This window comes from Mycteria americana, chromosome 7 (assembly GCF_035582795.1).
Source record: "Mycteria americana isolate JAX WOST 10 ecotype Jacksonville Zoo and Gardens chromosome 7, USCA_MyAme_1.0, whole genome shotgun sequence".
NCBI classification, from domain to species: domain Eukaryota; kingdom Metazoa; phylum Chordata; class Aves; order Ciconiiformes; family Ciconiidae; genus Mycteria; species Mycteria americana.
The window spans coordinates 21740260-21759219 of record NC_134371.1 but is presented as its reverse complement, the minus strand read 5'-3'; the positions used below and the strand labels follow the sequence as shown (position 1 = coordinate 21759219).

Here is an 18960-nt window from a genome sequence, read left to right as displayed (position 1 = left end):
TTTTTACTAGTAACATGCAGAAAAAGGACCGGATATTGCTGCCCTGTGTACCAGCAGAAATTTTGTCAGGAATTCAGAAGGAAGCAATCCCAACATTTCTTCAAGGGATACATGAAGGGACAATTGCTTGACAACTGTAGCTTGACTTCTGAGGGGGGCAGGGAGGAGGAAAGCGTTACACAGAGCCTGCAATGACATTTAAATGGAGATTTTGAAATGCACTAGGTGGTACCAAAAAAAAAAAAAAAAAAATCACAGAGGGAGCAACCCTTGGAAGATCTATTGAGCTACATACGAACACAACATAACCAAATCACTCCTTCAGCAGAGAAGAGAACCAACTAAATTTGGTTCAGACAGACTGTGTTTTGGTATCGTTCCCCTGCCCCTCCTGGTAGCTTCCGTCTTCTCAGCTCCTTTTAAAACGTACCATGTTGAGTCTGTGCATTTTTCCCCTGCCAAAAATAATCAACCTGAAAAAAAATCCTTCTGAAATCTCAAATCTGCGCAGTCTTAGTCACCCTTCTGATTACCCTTTTGTGCAGCCAGACTGTTCATCAGTGTTATTCTGACAAAAAAAGTTGTCTATGACTAAAATGGGAAAAGTACACACAAATTACTTCACTTTCCTGCCCCTACAAAACCTACTATCCAAAAAATCTTATCACAGAAAAAAAATAATTAAACTGTACCCTTCTGATGTAAACTGAACTGCTGCTCTCAATGATCACAGCCACTCTTCAAAGCTTCCAAGATAAAAAGAATCTTATCATTCAAATTATTACTTCTTAGGGATGCTCTTATCAAAGTTCGAAGGAAAATTCTAAAAACAGCAGTTATATGAAACCAGGACTGAGCCATATTTTAAATGACACTGGATTTTCTGCCAATTGGCCAATTCACAACTCAAAAAAGCAAGTGTAGATGAAGACAAAGCTGTTGGCTCTCATAACCTTTACAATATCACAGTAAAAATCTCAACTGTCTCACATATTTATACTAAGTGGCAGGTCTAAAATTGAGATTTGCAATTTCACAGCATCAAAATCATCACAGATGGCTACAGTCTATTGCTTCTTTAATCTGTCTTTTCTCCCTTCCTGCTTGTTTTCCCCCCTCCTCCTTTGAGTTAAAAAAATATGCATTTTATCATAAGGAAATCAGAACTAAATCCAAACCACATTATATTAATGTGTAACAAAACAATTTACATAACAATGATGCACACAAGTGAAGTTTAAAATTACTTTATGTCTCAACTTTGCCCTAAAGCACTAATTACCTTAGCCTTGAGATGCACCACTAGTTAGGATAGTTTCATGTTCCGTCAACAATATTGCACATTTATGCTCTCCTAAATGGACAGCCATTAATGTAAGAAGTTTGGGGGAGAATAAATAATAACAAGAAAAAAAAAAATCAACAGCAAGTTGTTTGTTTGGGTTTTTTTTTTATCATCAAGTTCACAGCTACAAATTCACCTGTAAGAAAAGAATCATTGCTCACCTAATATTTCTACTAATCAGGACCAATTTTGTGGAACCACTCCTGTGACACACCTGTGAAGCTTCCCAAATAAATATGGATTAAATACTTGGCTCCTTTCCCTTTCTGCCCTGGGTTTTTGCATACACACACACATATATATACATATACACACACATATACAGATGTTCAGTAAGACAATTACCATCAATAAAGTCAGCTGGAAAAAAAAAAATAGCAGTCAGAGGAAGGACAGTTTTTTGTCATCATATTCAAACACCTCCATACCACCAACACAATTTTTTAAAAATCCTGTTCAAGGTCAGGGAGTCATTAACTCCCACTACAGGAACCACTTTAGATGTGAAGTGGCGTCCCATTACGCTTCCCACACACATAAGAAATTAAGCAAAAGCAGCTCAAGGAAAATGTATTATTTAAAAATCAGAAGGTTGAGAGAACCTGAAGCAGCTTTTAGGGCAACCCAAGCGCCAGCTGGTCCATCCCAGCACTGTGCGGCAGGGGACAGGTCCCAAGAGAGGACAGGGAGCTCAGACATCTCCCATGGATCTCCCTGCAAGTGCAAAGCCCCAATCCACTGGCCTTAAACTATTTCTGCCTACCGAGCTTTTGTCAAACATTTAAGATCTTAATCAATCCTAGCTCTGACCCTAGGATCACAGGGGAAGATGGATGAGGAAACTGACAACCTCTGACCTTTCCTTGTATTTGTCCTGCCACAGGCAACCTATTGAAAAACAATTGAGGTGGAACCCGCTCACCAGCTCCAGTCTCAGCCCGGCACCCTTTTACAGCCTTTCCCAAACTCAAAGTCTCTCCCCCTGCCCCCAGTCCTCTGTACCAAAACCACAGGAATCCTCCTCACTTCATCCTCCTCCTCCCCTCCAAAAACCTGCTGGAGCAGAACATTTGCTGAACTATGAAGTGAAGTGGGTAAGAAAAGGGGAAACCTCATTCAGCAGTGTCAAAGGCCAAACTGCTTTAACAGCCTCACTGGAAACCAGAAAGCAAGCTCCACAGTTCTGGTAAACTTCATGAATTCACGAAGAGGAGCTTCCCAGTAAACTGTTCTGGCTGGAGAATGGCAAATGTGAGAAAAGGAAACCACAAATAACTGCTGATGAAATGGGTTTAGCACTTTCAAATTACATGCTGGCTCGAATCCTCTCAAAATGACTAGTACAGGCCAACTTCACTTTGGAGAGCCCAAGAGACAGAACATTTCTATCTCCTTTGTAAATATGGATTGCCTGACCCTCCTTTTACTTGGGAAACAGAGAATTGGGTTTCCTGAGCCCAAGCTTCCCTGGGTGCAGCTGAAAGCTAGTAGGTAAGCTGACATTCATCCCCAAGGTCTAGTCCAACACCACAAATAAAAAAAAGCATCCCACTATCACCACTGCCCACCAGCAAAGCCTCAAAAGATTTCCCTTGAACAACACAGGATTTGTTAGGCAATTAGCTCATCACGTGTGGGCCACTGATGCCGAAAAATGGTAAATCTGCATCCAGAGTGACCCAGTATTAACCTAATAAGCCTTTAGGAGAAGGTGGAAGAACCTCCAATGAACCAAGATGCTTTTTCCCCCCCACTCACTTCCTCTTCTCACAACCCTGGTTGTAAAGTTGTCAAGAAGCTTTGCCCAGAAGTTATTGAGCTATCAGAAAGTAACAGCATCTCCCCATCCACCAATGGCTCTCCCCAGCAACACCCAGGCAGTACCACAACCACAGGTTCACATGTTTAACAATACACAGGTTTTCAAGTTCTCACAGGATTCCAAAAAAACAGAGTAATTTACCCCAGACAGGATGTCACGTCATCGTGCTGCTCATCTTTCAGTTCTCTCTACAGCCCATGGTGATTTTGTTGCCAACATGGCACACTTAGGCTTTTTCCATATAGCAAAAACACTAGAAATGAAGGCCAAAGTTTAAGCTTTGGCAGGAAAGAAGCACTAAGTATAATTTTAATGCATAATAATGAACTTAATATTGACTATAAATTATCATTTAAAAGAAATCAAGTAGGACATTCAAAAGACACTGCTCTCTAAGGAGTCTAGCACAAAAGTAGTTACTTGCTCTGCTATCTTGTTCTCAGTCTCAAGATGAAAAAAATGACCTAGTGAAAAACACACCAAGAAGATGTGAAGCAAAGTCATCTGGCTCCAAAGAAGCTTTTCCAAACATGGGTCCAAATCCACTAAGGAGTTGAGCACCTTCAATTCAGCACCTAGTAAAATTAAGCCCACTGACCCATGCAAGAATCTATTCTAGTTTGATCTTAATGTATGCTTACGTGAGCAAGAGTTTAGAAGCTGAGGCTAAAGATATTTTATTTATAAACTCCCTTCTCTCCTTCCCTAACCTTTTACAACTTCTTTTTCCAGAAAGGGGAGGTGAAGAGAACACAGGTTTTGAGTTTTTTTTCTTTTTAGGATAATCTCCCTTTTATACAAACTTTAATCCCTAATTCTGCAGCACACAGGATGGTGTGTGTGGGAGGGTGGGGTGGAGACTTCTAGCATTTCTAAGAGTATCCTAGCACCTCTATTATTAAGCTGACAATAGAGACCCTCTGAGAAATGAAAATATTTAACAAAGGCAGCAGTGTCAAATATCAAAGGGTTATTTAGTGCTAAAAATTTGCAACAAGTAAAACACCAAAGACTTCCCCTTCCCAAAGAGGGAAAGTAATCCAGCTAAAACTCCTGCTCCCCACCTCCCCAACTGGTTCTTACCCCATCACATTATCCAGGAGACTTTGCCAGCATTTCCTGTGCTTAACAAAGTTCACTTCAGATAAAACTCGAAAGATGTGTCTCTTTAAACGATGGTAGCTCAACTGCACTGTTTTGCAGTCATTCACATTTTGGTGGCTATCGTGAGCCAATTCAAGTTTAAGCGCCTGCTAGAAAATGTGTTTCGCCTTCTGCCTGTTACGGCAGTATAATTTGTTTTGCATTATATAATTCTTAGCCTTGCCACCTGGAGCTATTGGACTTCTTCATTAAACCCCTCTGTCCCACTGCATCCCACAGGGGCTGCTAATTACTGGCTTTACTCCATTTACTCTCATCTCCGATTCAATTATGCATTCCACTAAGCCCTAATGAAGAGTACAATATGGCTCATCCTACCTTGGCATTCACCATTACGTTCTTCATAGCCAGCATTGCACAGACAGTTGCCAATGGGCACCAGCCATTCGCCATCTGCCCCACAGTACATTTTTGGCACATCCTTTTCTTCCGAGTTGTTGACGCAGGAGCCGCGAACCTCCACCAGAGAGGATGTATCAGCCCCGGTAATGGTGTCTGGAAACTGTGCCAGGTTTCGAACTGTCAACGGGCACTTCTTATAGAAGACACGAACAGACACCAAAGCAATGCAGGCACCGACATCCTGAAAAGCCAAGTAAAAGCCTTTCTTGCTGAGCGGTCCCACATCCCGTATCTCTGTATTCAGCTTCATGATCCTGTCACCAATGTCCACCTGGGTGAAGCTCTCATCAGCAGCAATGGTGTCAATCTTGGCAAACTGGCTCTCTCGAATAAAGCGCTCCTTATCATTGTTTGATTCATAGTAATAAAGGTTGAAAGTCTCTTTGCAAGTTCCCATGACACCTGGCAGGCTGTTGCAGTCTCTTAGCGTGAACTTGATTTCAATATATACCCTTTGAGCCCCCTCACGGGGAATCCAATCAGTTCGTAACCAATTATTCTGACTGGGCTCCATCACATTGCAGACTTGATAGGTACGGATCGGAGTGTTCTTCTCATCCATAATGCTTACTTCCTCCCACTGTGAAAAGGGAAACGGGGAGAAAAATGCATCAGTATTAAAAGGAACTACAGAGCTTCACAGCAAACAATCTGCACTTCCACAACAAATGTGGAGATTGCATTTTTTTCATTACAGGAAAATAAACCAAAAAAAACCCCAGCAGACCAAGCCACAGCCAGGACCTCAACTACTTGGACATTAAAGGAAGAATCTGTTCAGGAGAAAAAGCTCAAAATCAAGTAACACCTCAAGGAGCAGGCATGTGTTTTAAAGGCCCTCTGAACCAATCCAAGAATACTCTTGTCAACTGACTATGTTTATTTGCACTACAGTTCAGCCCACGGGACCCTGCCTAGATCAGGCTACACGCAGCACTTTACAAACTTATAGTACATCACTGACGCTACAGTGTTTCCCCTGTAGCAGACAGGGCAGGAAACGCATGGACCCCACTTTGTACATGGGAATATCAAACAGTGAGATCGCATGACTTAGTCACACAAAAAGCACAGGGCAGAGACAGAGCAATATCCACATTTCTGGCATCACTACCACATATTTTAAACTTTTAAACCACCCCTCATTATTTCTCTAAGCTGCCAATGACCTTCCTGGGCTAGCAATATCCCAGTCACACTCAGCAAATAGTCTTTGCTTTGGAGCTGGGCAGAAATAGGTGTCTACAGAGAACTGGGTCCTTGACTTGCGTGGCACTTAGAGATGGAAGGAGACAACATCATCAGTCTACCAGCAACGCTGCCACAACTTTGCTATCCAAAGTTTCTTATTAGTGGGAAGGTGTGAAAAGAAGGAATATCACACATCTTGTCCTAGAGGAAATGTCAGGAAATACCTAAATTCATATTCTCAAAAACCCAAAAAGGTCAGCAGAGAGGGTAAGTGCTGAAAGATCAGGGTAGCAGCATGCTTCAAAACTCTTACATCCCTCAAATAAAGTTCAGGCATCTTCAGAAGTGCCAAACTAACAGGCACCATAATTACAAACCAACAACAATACGTGCAATCCAAGGAAGGTATGGAAAGAAGAGATCTGGCCCTAATTCAGTAGTTCAGCATGATGAACTTACAAAACGAAAGCACGCATAACCAACAGTTTTGAAAAAATTGTTTTAAGGATTATCATAGACAGAAGAAAGTTTATCAGTGCTTTCCTGGTAGGGAGAGAGGGGGAAGTAGGGGCATTAGGGAGAGATATCTTTCCAGCAAAAGCCCCATAGCACTTCAGTATCAGAAAAATTATTCTTGAAAAATAATATATTAGATAATGATACGCTGTCTGGGTTTGCAGGCGATTATGATGAAGCATATAAAATTATCCTTGGAAAACAGTCATAACTTTAAAGAGACCTCCCAGAAGTGCTTTTCAGAACTACTGAAGCTGTGGCTTTGATAAACAGAAGCCTTCTTAACGTTAAGGGGCTTCTTATATAATATCCCGCATTCTTCTCACAAGGATTGTTCTTATGCAAGTGATTTTTACTTAAAAAGATTCCAGCTTAGCTGAATCCGTTTATAGCATGACAGTAGTTAGCACCATGAGTCACTAGGAGCAGAAAGAATAATATTTTATTTGCTGCCTAGAGATAACTGCAAATTAAAATGAAGGAGGGGAGGAAATCAATACTCAGCATGTCACTCCTTTTCACAGAAAAGGAAAAAATAAATCTTAAAAAGTCATCTATCAATGTAAAGTGTAATATGGTGTTGGTAAGAAGACAGAGTTTTTTAATTTACAGCTGCCACAGAGCTAGTTTACTGTTACAATATTGTCTTTATGATCCATCACTTTCCATTCTGCTTATCTTCAGACTGTCTACGCTACCTATATTGTGTGTGGTACAAGAGAAAGGAAGAAGCAGAGGGAAGTAATACTTGTTGATGGGATTTCCTTTAGTACATTTATACAATGGAGGATGCTGCTACAGGATTCAATAAAGAGACCGCTGAGGTCAATGGACAGACGGCAACTAAATTCAGCAAGTTTCGGATCAGATTCTGAACACGCCTCTGGCTCCTGACAGACACATAAATATATAGAGCGGGGTTTCTTATTTCATAAATACACGTACACAAAACAAACCTAAGGTATCTTGCTACCAGAGCTGAAAATAACTACAGCCCCAAATTTCCAGCCACTGTAATGATTTGTAACTCTAAGTATGTGGTCAAAGTTGTAACTTTTTGCTTTCAAGCTGGAATTAACTTTTATAATTTAACTCTTCCCACGGTTTAATGATGCAGAGCAAAACATTCTGGGCACAAAACCTGCTTTTCAACTGTGAAATACAAGAGTAAATAATTAATTACATTTATAATACAATTCATTAATTCCTCCAGGGCTACTATATATTTGCTTACTGCTAGTCACTGCTAAATGACTATGTTTATCTCCAGTCCTTCTTACCCACACAACCCTCACACCTCAGGAACTGCGTGGTATAGATCTGCGTGGTATAGATCTAGAAAAATATCTTTTGTAATAGACAATAAGGTGCACACAGTTAAAGAAAAACTAGCACTGAAGGACAGAATCTTCCCAGGAAGATCGAGGAGTTCATTTCTGCTGCTTGAAATAAATCTGCAGCATATGAACTTAAAATAAATGCTTTCCAAGCACTGTATCTCTGAGATACAGAGACAGACCATGTACTCTTAAATTTTTCACTACTGGCTTAAAAATAGAACACACGTATGTAGGTTTAGCGAAACAAGTCACGTCCACAATAAGAGCACACATTTCCTTCTCAAGCTTGCATGGCGCTTTCAGAGAAAACATGGGGGGAAAGGGGGAATCCAACAGCCGTTAATAATATAGAGCTGTCCTCTGATCATCAATTCTACTACCGACTTACTAAAACTTGCATTTTAGGTCCTGTTTTAATATACAGCATAGATATCCCTTGGAGAGCCATATAAAAGACCCCGTCTCAATAACTGACTTTCCGGGGTACAGGATTAACAAGGAAGCCCGACTCTCACCGAGACAGAGCTGTACCTTTCCACACTGTCAAAAGATGAGGGCAATTGCCTGCAATCAGCAGTGAATGTGCACCGGCACTGCCAGAGGCCTGCCAATCACTTCCCCACTCTTTGAAAAACCCGAGTTCTGGGACAGCACAGTGTGCTCAGGCAGAGCACAAGCCATGACTGTAGTCAAGTTCACCCAGAACAACAGTGGGGGAGCGAAACAATCCCCCATTCTCCCATGTTATGGTTATTCAGAGCTTATGCATAATGCATCACCAGCCAACGCAACCTCAGATTCCTTCCACTCACTGCTGTTTCCTTAGCTCTGCTTCTTCTAATTACAAGTGGGAACGCACACAAAAAAGTAAATTTGTAGGTTTCCTGAAGAATCCAGTGCTTTGTTGTGCACAGGTCCTGATCTTTCAGCAGTTTTATTTTTCAATCAGCTTGACTTAGTTACTTCTGCTTAAGCATAGTAAGCTGCTTTACTCATTTAATATTAAAAGGATTTGAGGTGGGGTTTTTTATATTAATGTTTAGTGTGCATTGCTGGCATTTTTCTTAAATTGTTCACTTTCAGAAAGAAAAAGTCCTTCTAACTGCTTATTAAAAAAATCCCAAGAGATCCCATGAAGTACAGTCTCCACCAGATCCCACCAACTGCAAAGTCCAGCGTTCTCAGAAGTTTCCCACAGAGGCCCTGGGCACCCTGCAGGATGGGGCACAGATGAGGGAGCAGCAAGGTGCCCATCCACTAATATAAAGGTAAATTAGTAGAGATACCTTGCCTGCAGCTCACTAAGCAAAGGGGCTCTAAGCCCCAGCGATGGATGTGTGAATCTCTTAATGTCATCATATCCATCGGGCAATGAATTCAAGCAGCCTTCTCTTACAATTGTCTCTTCTTTGAAAAGTACATAAAAAGAAACTCCAAGGAATCACTGTCGAGCACTGGGTGCTTCAGTTTATCTGTTCAGAGACCAAAACATACAATGTTTACACCCTGAAATAGACTTTTTGGCGTGACAGGACAGTTGTCCTATCTTGTATATTGATCCATACTCCTTCATCCAGAAATAGAACAGCAATTGCCCTGGACATCTACCAGCCGAGACAGCTCATAGATATAATAATTACAGTCAAGAATGCCAGTTCAGTCGCCAGATCACATTTCGTGTTGGTATTTCAGTTTTAAATAGGCATCTAAACCCATGCCTCAACGAATCTCCTAATTCTGAAACCTCTTTTCTGCCCTTTTGGTTTCCACTTCTTCCATGACAGAGCTATCCAAAGGGAGTATAGAGTTTCTCCAACAAAGAGTAATTCACTTCATAAGCCAGGGAAGAAATCTGAACTCCTCACCACAATCAACAATAATCGAGCCATTAGGACTCTCTGAAAGTTACTAATCACCCCCTTTACCCTTTGATCAGATAGAGGTTTAAAACTTACCCCTCCTTCCAGGGGACTTGCTATCCACCCCAGTTCTCCCTGAACTGATCTGGAATCCAGCAAGGTAACTGCAGAAAGGTACAAATAAAACAGATTAAATTCCAGCTGCCAAAAGGCAATATTGAAATAAATCGTTTACCTGAGCGTTTCCATATGTGTGGAGCACGATCGCATCCACCTTCAACTTGAAATGAAATGTTATTTCCGAGCGCGCCAATACCTTAAATAATTTGAAACTCTCTCTGGTTTAGATCTGAGGAATCGCACGTTCATTCCTCCGCGCGTTAAAGCCGCTCACAGGGCGCGGAGCGAACAGCGAATTCCCCCGACACATCTGGTAGAAGACGCAGAAGTGCGCTCCTACTTTGAAGGAAGAAGCGGCAGCGTGCCGGCTAGCCGAGAAACGGAGCGCTCCCGCAGCGCAGCGCTAGGTGCACTGCACTGTCCGCCGCCTGGTACAGGGGCAACTACACGCTAGCGACGAGTGGAAAACTGGTACCTATGGGGACCTCGGGAGCTCGCCCAGCCCCGGCCGGACACCGAGAGACCCCACGGGGTCGGGGGGGGGTCCCCGACGGGGCGAGCGCCCGGCGCCCGCCCGGCTGCACCGCAGGACGGCCGCGAGCTTCCCCCGCTCCGCGCCGCCGAACCGTCCCGCGGGACGGGCTGCGGCACGGCCGCGGGGAACGGCGCGGAGCCGCCGAGAGCTCCCGGGAGAACCGGTTTAATGAGCCGCCCTCCCGGCTCGGGGCCGCCCCGGCGCGGCGGCGCCGCTCGCGGGAGCGAGGCGCCCCTGCGGGCCGGCCGGCCGAGGGGACCGGCGGCGGCGAGGGGGACGCGCGGGGAAGGCGGGGGCCGCTCCGCCCCCCGACACCTGTGCCGCCGCCGCGGACGGCCCCCCGGAGCGCCGCCCGGGCGGGTCAGCGGCTGCCGGACGCCCACCTACCGGCCGGGGCAGCGCGGTCCTGGCGGCGAGGGGAGAGGCGAGGCGGCGAGGGGACCGTCGCCCGCCGCCCGCCCGGGGGGCGCCGAACTTTCCCCCCGGCGCCCCGCCGAGGGAACGCGGAGCCCGGCCGCGGGACGCGCGCGGCGCCTCACCTTCGTTGGCGGGATAGACGCGGGAGCCGGTGACGGCCCCGCAGACGCCGACGAGGAGCGGGAGGAGGGCGCAGAACGGGACCCCGGCCATGCCGCCGCCGCTCCGGCCGCTCTATCCCAGTGGAATAACTGCCTACATGGGGCGCGCGGCGGGCGATAGACATTGCCAAGGGGGCGGGGCGCCGCCTGCCCGTCAGACCCCGCCGCCAATCGCCGCCCGCCCCGCGCCGCCCGCCCCGCCCCCGCCGCTCGGCGGCGCGGAGCGGGGAGCGGGGCCGGGCGCTGCGCCCGGCGGGCGGCGGCGGGGGTTGGGGGGCTTGCTGCCCCGAGCTGGGCAGAGCGTAGCGAGCGGCCGCGGTCCCGCCGGGAGGAGGGCGCTCCGCGGGGGTCTTTAACATTGACAGTGTCTGAACACAAAAAAATGACAGAAAAAGGAAAAAAAGGGCAAAACAAAGTTAGGAGCAGCCCTCACGCTCTCCCCCGGTGCCGCGGAGCGGCGGGGGGAGCCGCAGGCGCGCCGCGCAGAGGACCTTCCCCGCGCCGGCCCCGGGTCCCGGGAGCCTCCCGCCGCCCCGCCCCGGCCCTGCCCGGGGCCACCGTTGAGCAACAGCGCCACCTGGCGGGGGCGCGGCCGGCGCGCCCCTCGGTGCCCGGTGCCCCGGGGGCGGGGAGGGCGGGAGGCCTCGGCGGGCGGCGGCGGTCACCGCAGGGAAACGGTTTTCCCACCAACGCCGGGGGAGAAGCGGGCAGCTCAGGCGGACCCGCCGCAACTCCCGGCGGAGCTTCCCCGGCCACAGCGGCGGAGGACGAGCCCCCCCGTTTACCGCGAACACGCAAATCGTTACTGCTTTTATGCACGAGAGCAGCAGCCGGGGGGCTTAGGAAAAAGCCAGGGTTAGGAGCGATTCCCTCTGAACGCTGAGACCCATAAGGACGCATACACTCATGCATGCACCCCTGTTCCACGCCTATATATGGAAGGTATAAAGATCCCCACGGTTCAAAGCAGCCGTGTACGAAAGAACACCTGTATTGGCTGATGTCTTTAAGGCAATGCAGAGGATATTCCTTTTAACCAGGAGGTACGTAGCTACATCCCTGCTTTGCTTTGGACGCTTCGACCATGAGGCTTTTTTGAAAAATACTCTCCAAGTGCGTGTTTACAGTAAATCCGTAGTTTTTAAAAGTCCGCTAAGCCCTCGGTCTATCAGGCAGCGTCAGTGTGGCAAACGCTGCCCTTAAACAGCCCGTATTTACAAAGCTGCCCCGAGGCCCGGCTGTCAGCGGCCGCCTCCCAGAGCGGCACCGAGGGCCCCGGGGGCTGACCGAGCGCCGGCGGGACCAGCTGCAGCCGCCCCTGGTGCCCGACCCCCCGAAGCTCTGCCTGGCCACGGCTTGCGGGCGGTTCGGCACTACCTTTACCGGTAACGCCGCTAGCAACAGCCTGCGCTGCTTTTGCTTCGAGAAGCTTCACAAACGGCGGTTGGTGAGGCGCCTACTGCTCCCGGGCGCCAAAGCCGCCCTCAGTTTTCACCTGAGGTACGTGGCGGTGGCGCTGCCTCAGTTTCCCCCAGATTAGCAGGGCAGTGATCAACCCCGTCACCTGCGGGTGCAGCTCCCTCACTCTCTGCGCCTGGGCACGCTGTCCCCTCGGCTGGGGACAAAACCCCGCTGGAGCAAAGCCGGGAGCGGTGCGTGTGCCCGGGCAGCCGCGGCATCGCCCCGTGTCCCCCCGGCAACCCGCCGGTAGCCCCCCGGCAACGCGGATGTGCCCCGCAGGCGGAGCGGGCTCCCTCCGCCCCGCGCAGGACGCGAATCCCTCCCGTCTGCGTCCCCACACCCCGGCTTCATCCCAGCACCCCGGCTTCAGGGGATCGCACCCAGACCCTCTAAAGATTTTTATTCTGTCTGGGGTAAAACGAATTATTGCCACGTTAAGTTTAGTTTAAGCACAGAACCCCTATAGGAGCTCGATTAGTTAAAAAAAAATTTGAATACATCTTGAAGTTTGACTAACAGTTTTGTGCAACAGGAAACACGCCTGTCGTGAATCGGCTGTTTTCTCTTTAAATCACTCTACTTTTTCCCAAATTCAAGTATCTGTAAAACATAATACTTATAAACACACTCTTACTAGTACTTCTTCCTTCAAAACACAGAGTATCTTTCACCTGTTTTAATTTTAGGCCAAGATCTACGTAGGATGCATTTTTTTGGTTTTTAAAACAGCTTTAAAAAGGTTTATTAACACAGTATTTACAATGAGGTTTCTATAGTCTGAGGCTGAGATTGTTTTCCTTTGCCTTGAACATTTATTTTGGAGCACCCACTGGCAGAACCTTAAAGATAACTCTGCAAAGATAGCTGGTGTATTTTTCTCTTTCTGTAGAAAATAAATCTTTTAAGCAGCTGCTTGGATAATGGGAGTTAGAAAACAGTGCAGCACAGTCAATGCAACTGTTAAAACTTGTACTTCCTGACTTTAATTATCTACAAGAATTCTTGGCCTAATGAGAAGGAAGAAAAGGATTAGTTCCTTTTTTATTATTTACACAAAAATATCGGCAGTCCTCAATTAAAGCAATCTGAGTGTTCTTGTTTTCACATCTTTGATGCATCTGACAGATCTACTATAAGTCAGGATAAACTTTATGGGAATGGTGGAGCATCAAAACATCTTCTTTTTTAATTGAAGTTATTTTTGTTGTAATGCCAGAAAAGTCAGTTGTCATAAAAAATACTAAATACTTTGAAACATTAAAATACTTTATATACAAATATATATACAACCTATGTACACATTTGTATATACAAATATGTATATATTTGTACATATGTATATAAATGTATGTATTGTACAATATGTATATAAATACAACTAAAATACAAATACTTGAAAACCTTAAAAATATTTCTATTATATTAATGCAATTTTAATTTGTTAAAATATTTCACATAAAATAAACACAGACAATGTAAAAAGAGCCTGCAAATGTCATAAACTAAAATGTTCGCAATTCTACCAAATCCACTACGTTTTGGCTCCAAGAAAAGTTTTTTTAAGAAGCCTTGCCAAAATAATCACAATTTCCTTACTTTGTGTCATTTCAATGGATCGTAAAAGCCCAGCTTGGTTTTAACAGATGTCATCGATACTTGGACTAAATTCTGTTCTCAGCTTCAGCAAGTAACTCCACCTCACAACAAAGTACCTGACATCAGAATTTATTCCTTAAAATTTTGTTACAGCCATTGGATCTGTTACATTTTTCTTAACTGCCTATTAACTGAGCAGCCTGCACTGCTGCCAACCTGCCGGCTTATATTATTGTAACTCACTATCAGGAGTGATTCGGCTTTGATGGGAACTAATCATGTTTGCACCATAATCGAGTTTACACCATTTAAACAGTCAATTTAATGCAGCTCGAAAAAGCACAGCCAGCGTCGCTTACATTTGCCTCAGATCTTATATTTGTCTCAGCTCCTTAGTGAAACTATATTCACTTGCAGCACACACTGTAATAATTATGACAGTGTTAAATGTTTGATCCTGTCTGCTTCACAGAGGTCAACCCCAGCTGAATTATTTAGGAGACTGTTTATAGGACTCAAATGGTATAGACAAACAGGCACATGAACACACAAACACGGAGTTTTTGAGAAACTGTAAATCATCTTGAAAGGTAAGGGCTGGAAGACTGTGTCTTTCCTGCTCATTCACAATTTGTTTTCCTCTTATTTTAAAACACCAAGGGAATATATGAGTGTACAAATAGTTGGGCATTGGCACGTGTGGTTTGCCTTGGATGCATTTCTGTAGTTAATACCATTTCTAATAGAGCTTTCTGAATAGATATTAAGCGTCTCTCACACACACATACACTTACAGACATGTAGTTGTTTTACGTTTTGCCCAATCACAAACACAACGTTCGTAAGTTAAATACATTACAGACCCTGAAAGGGCTATGATTTTGGATGAACATTCTGTTCTATTTTTACTTTATCTTTCCATTCTCCATTTTTCTACGTCCACCTACTCGTGCTCGTCCATCTCCCCAGAAGCTTTTTGCTGTCAGTCAAGTGACAACCTCAGTAGGAAGCTCTATGTGTTCACGGGCCTCCTGAGGCCCAGCACTACATTTAGATGGTGGAAAAAAAAAAGGGAAAAGAAGAAAGCGGGGGGAGGAAGCACAAGCTCTTCCTTTAGTATGCAATTCCACAGCCTGCAGGAAAAAATTCACCCGGCTCCTCTGAAAAGCCTTTTCCCACAAAAATGCAATCCCACTTATTCCACTCCCACACAACTTCCACACTACTTGGCTATTTGCAAAGGAGTGTAAAATAACCCCAGGAAGTTTAACACACACACACAGACTCTCATTGTCAAAGGGAATAATGCCCCAAAGGTGCACCTTTATCAGGCTTGGCACCAGAGTAACTGCCGGCTCCTTCCCAGTACAACTGCTCAGATGTGCCTAGCCTTTCCCTCCCTGGATTTACTGATTCTTAATGGACCTGTGAGTATTAAACATTTGCCAATAAATTACTTGACAAAATTTATTGTTAGCTATTTGAGAATAACAGCTTTTTATTTGATATGAGTAAGATTTCGGTCCTCAGGTCATGTTTACATTAGATGAACTTGCAGTCTGTAATAAGAAAAGCCATAGCGGGAGAACATCTATGTGAAGTTAATATGCATTTCTATAAACATCAAGCTGGCAGAATGATTTTATTTCAACTGGGATTAGCAGGAGTTTTGCTGCTGACCTCAATAAGAAAAGGATCAGGTTTAGAGCTCATTTGCAAATCCACTCTGCAAAAAAAGTGAGCTTTAGGCACTGCAGATTATTTACACTTCCTTTTCTTAATCGTGATCATCATCACAAGAGTTTCTTATTTATTACTGCCTTGATGCTGATTACAGGACCTGTGACAGTGTCTTTATTCGGACTAGGCACATGTGGTGACTTGACAATGTACAGACAGACATGCATAGATTTTTTGCCTTTTCTAACCAACAGTGCTAAGGAAAACTAGATAATCGTAAGTGAAATGTAACAGGGTTTTAATGACAATTGAAGTAGTACCTTTTATTACATTGCTCCTGACAGCACAACTCAAATCTCATAGATAGTCTAAAATTTATAATATGCCATTGGCAAGTCCCTGAAAGGAAATCCTGTCACCAAAAGTATTTACAAAGCCAGGAGTGTTTACGATGCAGTTTATGCTTCCTAAAATAAACAAACATTAAAGGGCACTGGCAAAAGGTAAAATCTGCAAAGCAGTACAGATGGAGCAAAGAAAAGAGAAATAAATGCACCAGGATGTCAAACCAGGTATTAACTACTGCTTTTCACCTAATAAGCAGATCAAACGTAATAAACACAAGGGCCCACTTCTGCAGCGTAGGTGTCAGCTTAACTCATTGCAGCTCTCACCCTCATATAGACCAGGGGGTAAGCAGCAACCTGCAGGTTTTTTCACGTGAAAGTGTGACCAATAAACCAGTGCAAATAACTGTATAAGGCTGCAGGTTGTTTGCGGTGCTAGCACAGATGCTTGGCAACCCGGAGAGGAATGTGCCTGCCTACGTTTCATTGAAAGGTTATTTAAAGCTGTGGAGGTTAACAGGCACCTTAATTATTACAAACTGCTTTCGAGTATCGCTGGCTTTGTACTGCCAGTCCTTAGCAGCTGTGCTTCTTACTCATTCATGATCATTTGGGAGTAGCGTCAGCTTCCAGAAAATAAAAGTTACTGGGATGAAGATGTAGGACTGGCGTGCGCTGGCAAGCGGTGTTCGTGGGAGGATTGCTGCTGGCAGCGGCCGGGGCCACCAGCCAGAGGGGAGGCTGCACAGGCAGGCTCCTCCTAAGTGCACCTTGGAGCGGCTGCAAGAGAGTGTGCTCAATTAATAACGAAACAAATGTAAGTGAAATACCCTCTGCCAAAAATTGTAGGGAATCTGTTTGTAGCAACTTCAGAGAAGCCGTAGTTGAATTGGAAGGGTAAAGCTGAAGTCTAAGTGCAGAGAATTGCAAACAACATCCAGATTTCTTTAAAAGCACACACCCATTTTTCTGCAGTGGGAAAAAATATTTAGTCAGACAGACTTAGTTTTCCTCTTTCAAGAACAGGGTCACAGTTTAAGATTTCTGAACTAGATTCTGGCCTGTACTAAGGTAAAGTTGAATTTTAGTAGCAGATTAGCTACTAAGCTTTAATAGGTAGGCAGAATTGGGCCCTTCATGTGAAATAGAATAAAACTAAAATTAATATAAATGAAAAAAAATGTTTCCCAGATTTGTTTTCATACTGGAATTTTAGGTTTTCTACCATAATTTACTGCAGGTATTATTTAAAAAAAAAAAAGATACAGGATTACTTTTATAGCACCATTAAATGTTCTGTATAAATAAAGATAATTTTTGTCCAAAGTCTCCGAATTCTCTTTTTGGTAAAATAATTGAAAGAACAGAGTGTCAGAGCTCTAATTAATTTTTATTCTGTGTGTTCAGAGACAGCAATCTTTTCAGTGATTATTTATGCAATGATGGTACCAATCAAACTGCACCAGAGCACTGAAGATTTCTGGCACTTCTAATAGAGTGTAAATCCTAATTAACTCAGATTAAACTGTCCTATCTGAGATAGTCCACCCATTATTATGAACAAAATATTTGCAACCATATAGAAGAAAACTGTTTGTGTTTAAAGTAAGAAACAAAACCAACCCCTCCTTTTTTTTCATGTGTGCTATTTTTTTAATAGTAGGGCAGAGGAAGACTCTTTGCCTTTCTTTAGAATTAAATATAAAATCCTTGCTTTTTTTCTAAAAACTGGAAAGCATTTGTGCATTTTTTCTGTGCATGCAGGCATGACTGATACATTCACAGGACAGGAGAAAGATTAAGATTGGGAATTTACATCCAGAATGGCTCAGCTCTGAGTTCTGCACAGACTTCCTTAGGGACCTTAAACAGCCACTGCAGCAAAACTTTCAAAGTTGGATGTAGGTGATTACCTTAAATGCCCACCTTAAAACAGCGATGCTAAATAAATACCAAGTCGGAGAGATCTGTAGCATCCAGTGCCTGTTGCTCCATTCTTGCAAAGAACATGGAGACATACAGTTTCATTTGGTAACATCTATAAGGCACCGTGGGACTTGTGGTCTATAGGTTGGCCAGCCTTAAAGTAATAATGATGAGCTTACCTCAGAATCTGAAGCATTGCCTGTGTTTCTCTGTCCTGATTTCAGAGAAGCTATAGATACCAAAGAATGGTTGTTTATTATCTAAGAAATTATTCATCCTATTTTAGGGGAACCACTAACTGGGGAAAGTGAGCATATGCATATGCGTGTGTTCTAGCTCAGTATTTGCACTGATTTTGTAGCAGAATATTGCAAATTCTGGATTAACTTCATATAAGCAAAACAGTAGGTGCAGAAATGAAAACCTGCAAGAAGGACAATGGAAAAAAACCACCCCTTGCTTTTATGTCAGAAAAGTGGCAGCCATTATTTTCCTCAGTACTGTCACTAATCTTGGAAGAGTTTAGAGAATAAGGTAGTTTGTTTTGCTGGGCAACACTGCCACTATATTTCCTTGTTCTCTTTTTATTTATACCCATCTGCTGGGTCTTGTCATATACTGAGATATTCTTGTATAGCTTCTAGCACAACCAGATCTCAAATCCACTCTCAGGGATCTGAGCATCACTGTAGCATTAGAACAAAAGATGTGCTCAGGTCTGTACCTGCATCCTGCATTATGTGGGCATGAACCTCATTTAAGAATTTTTTTGACATACAAATTAGTTCCTCTTATTTCATACACTGATGGCATCAACAAACAATTTTTCTTTGGTTGCAACCACTCTTTGTCAAGTCCCACTCCCCTCTGAGTTTTCCTTCAGCAGTAACCATCTCATTCCTTTAATGGAAGTCAGCCCCAAACCCTGAGCGTATTTTCTTGTACACAGGTCCATAACAGCAGTAAAGAGCAGGAACACATCTCTCTGAATTCTACCTTAAGGCAAGGTTTCCATTAGAAATGACTCATTGGTATTGCTTTACTGAGACAGTCAATTGTAAGACTTTCCTAACACGTA

The 18960-nt window shown here is 44.3% G+C and overlaps 1 protein-coding gene across 1 annotated transcript in view; it reads right to left on the bottom strand.

The window, feature by feature from the left end:
- Window positions 1–10955, bottom strand: part of EPHA4 (EPH receptor A4) — a 113386-nt gene extending 102431 nt beyond the window's left edge. Inside the window, exons 1-3 of the mRNA XM_075507377.1 lie at window positions 10834–10955; window positions 9736–9803; window positions 4650–5313 (exon numbers count right to left, since the gene is read on the bottom strand). Of these exons, the coding sequence (XP_075363492.1) occupies window positions 4650–5313; window positions 9736–9803; window positions 10834–10924 (823 nt within the window). The 5' untranslated portion in view covers window positions 10925–10955. The remainder of the gene's footprint in view (window positions 1–4649; window positions 5314–9735; window positions 9804–10833) is intronic.
- Between the last annotated feature and the right edge of the window lie 8005 nt (window positions 10956–18960).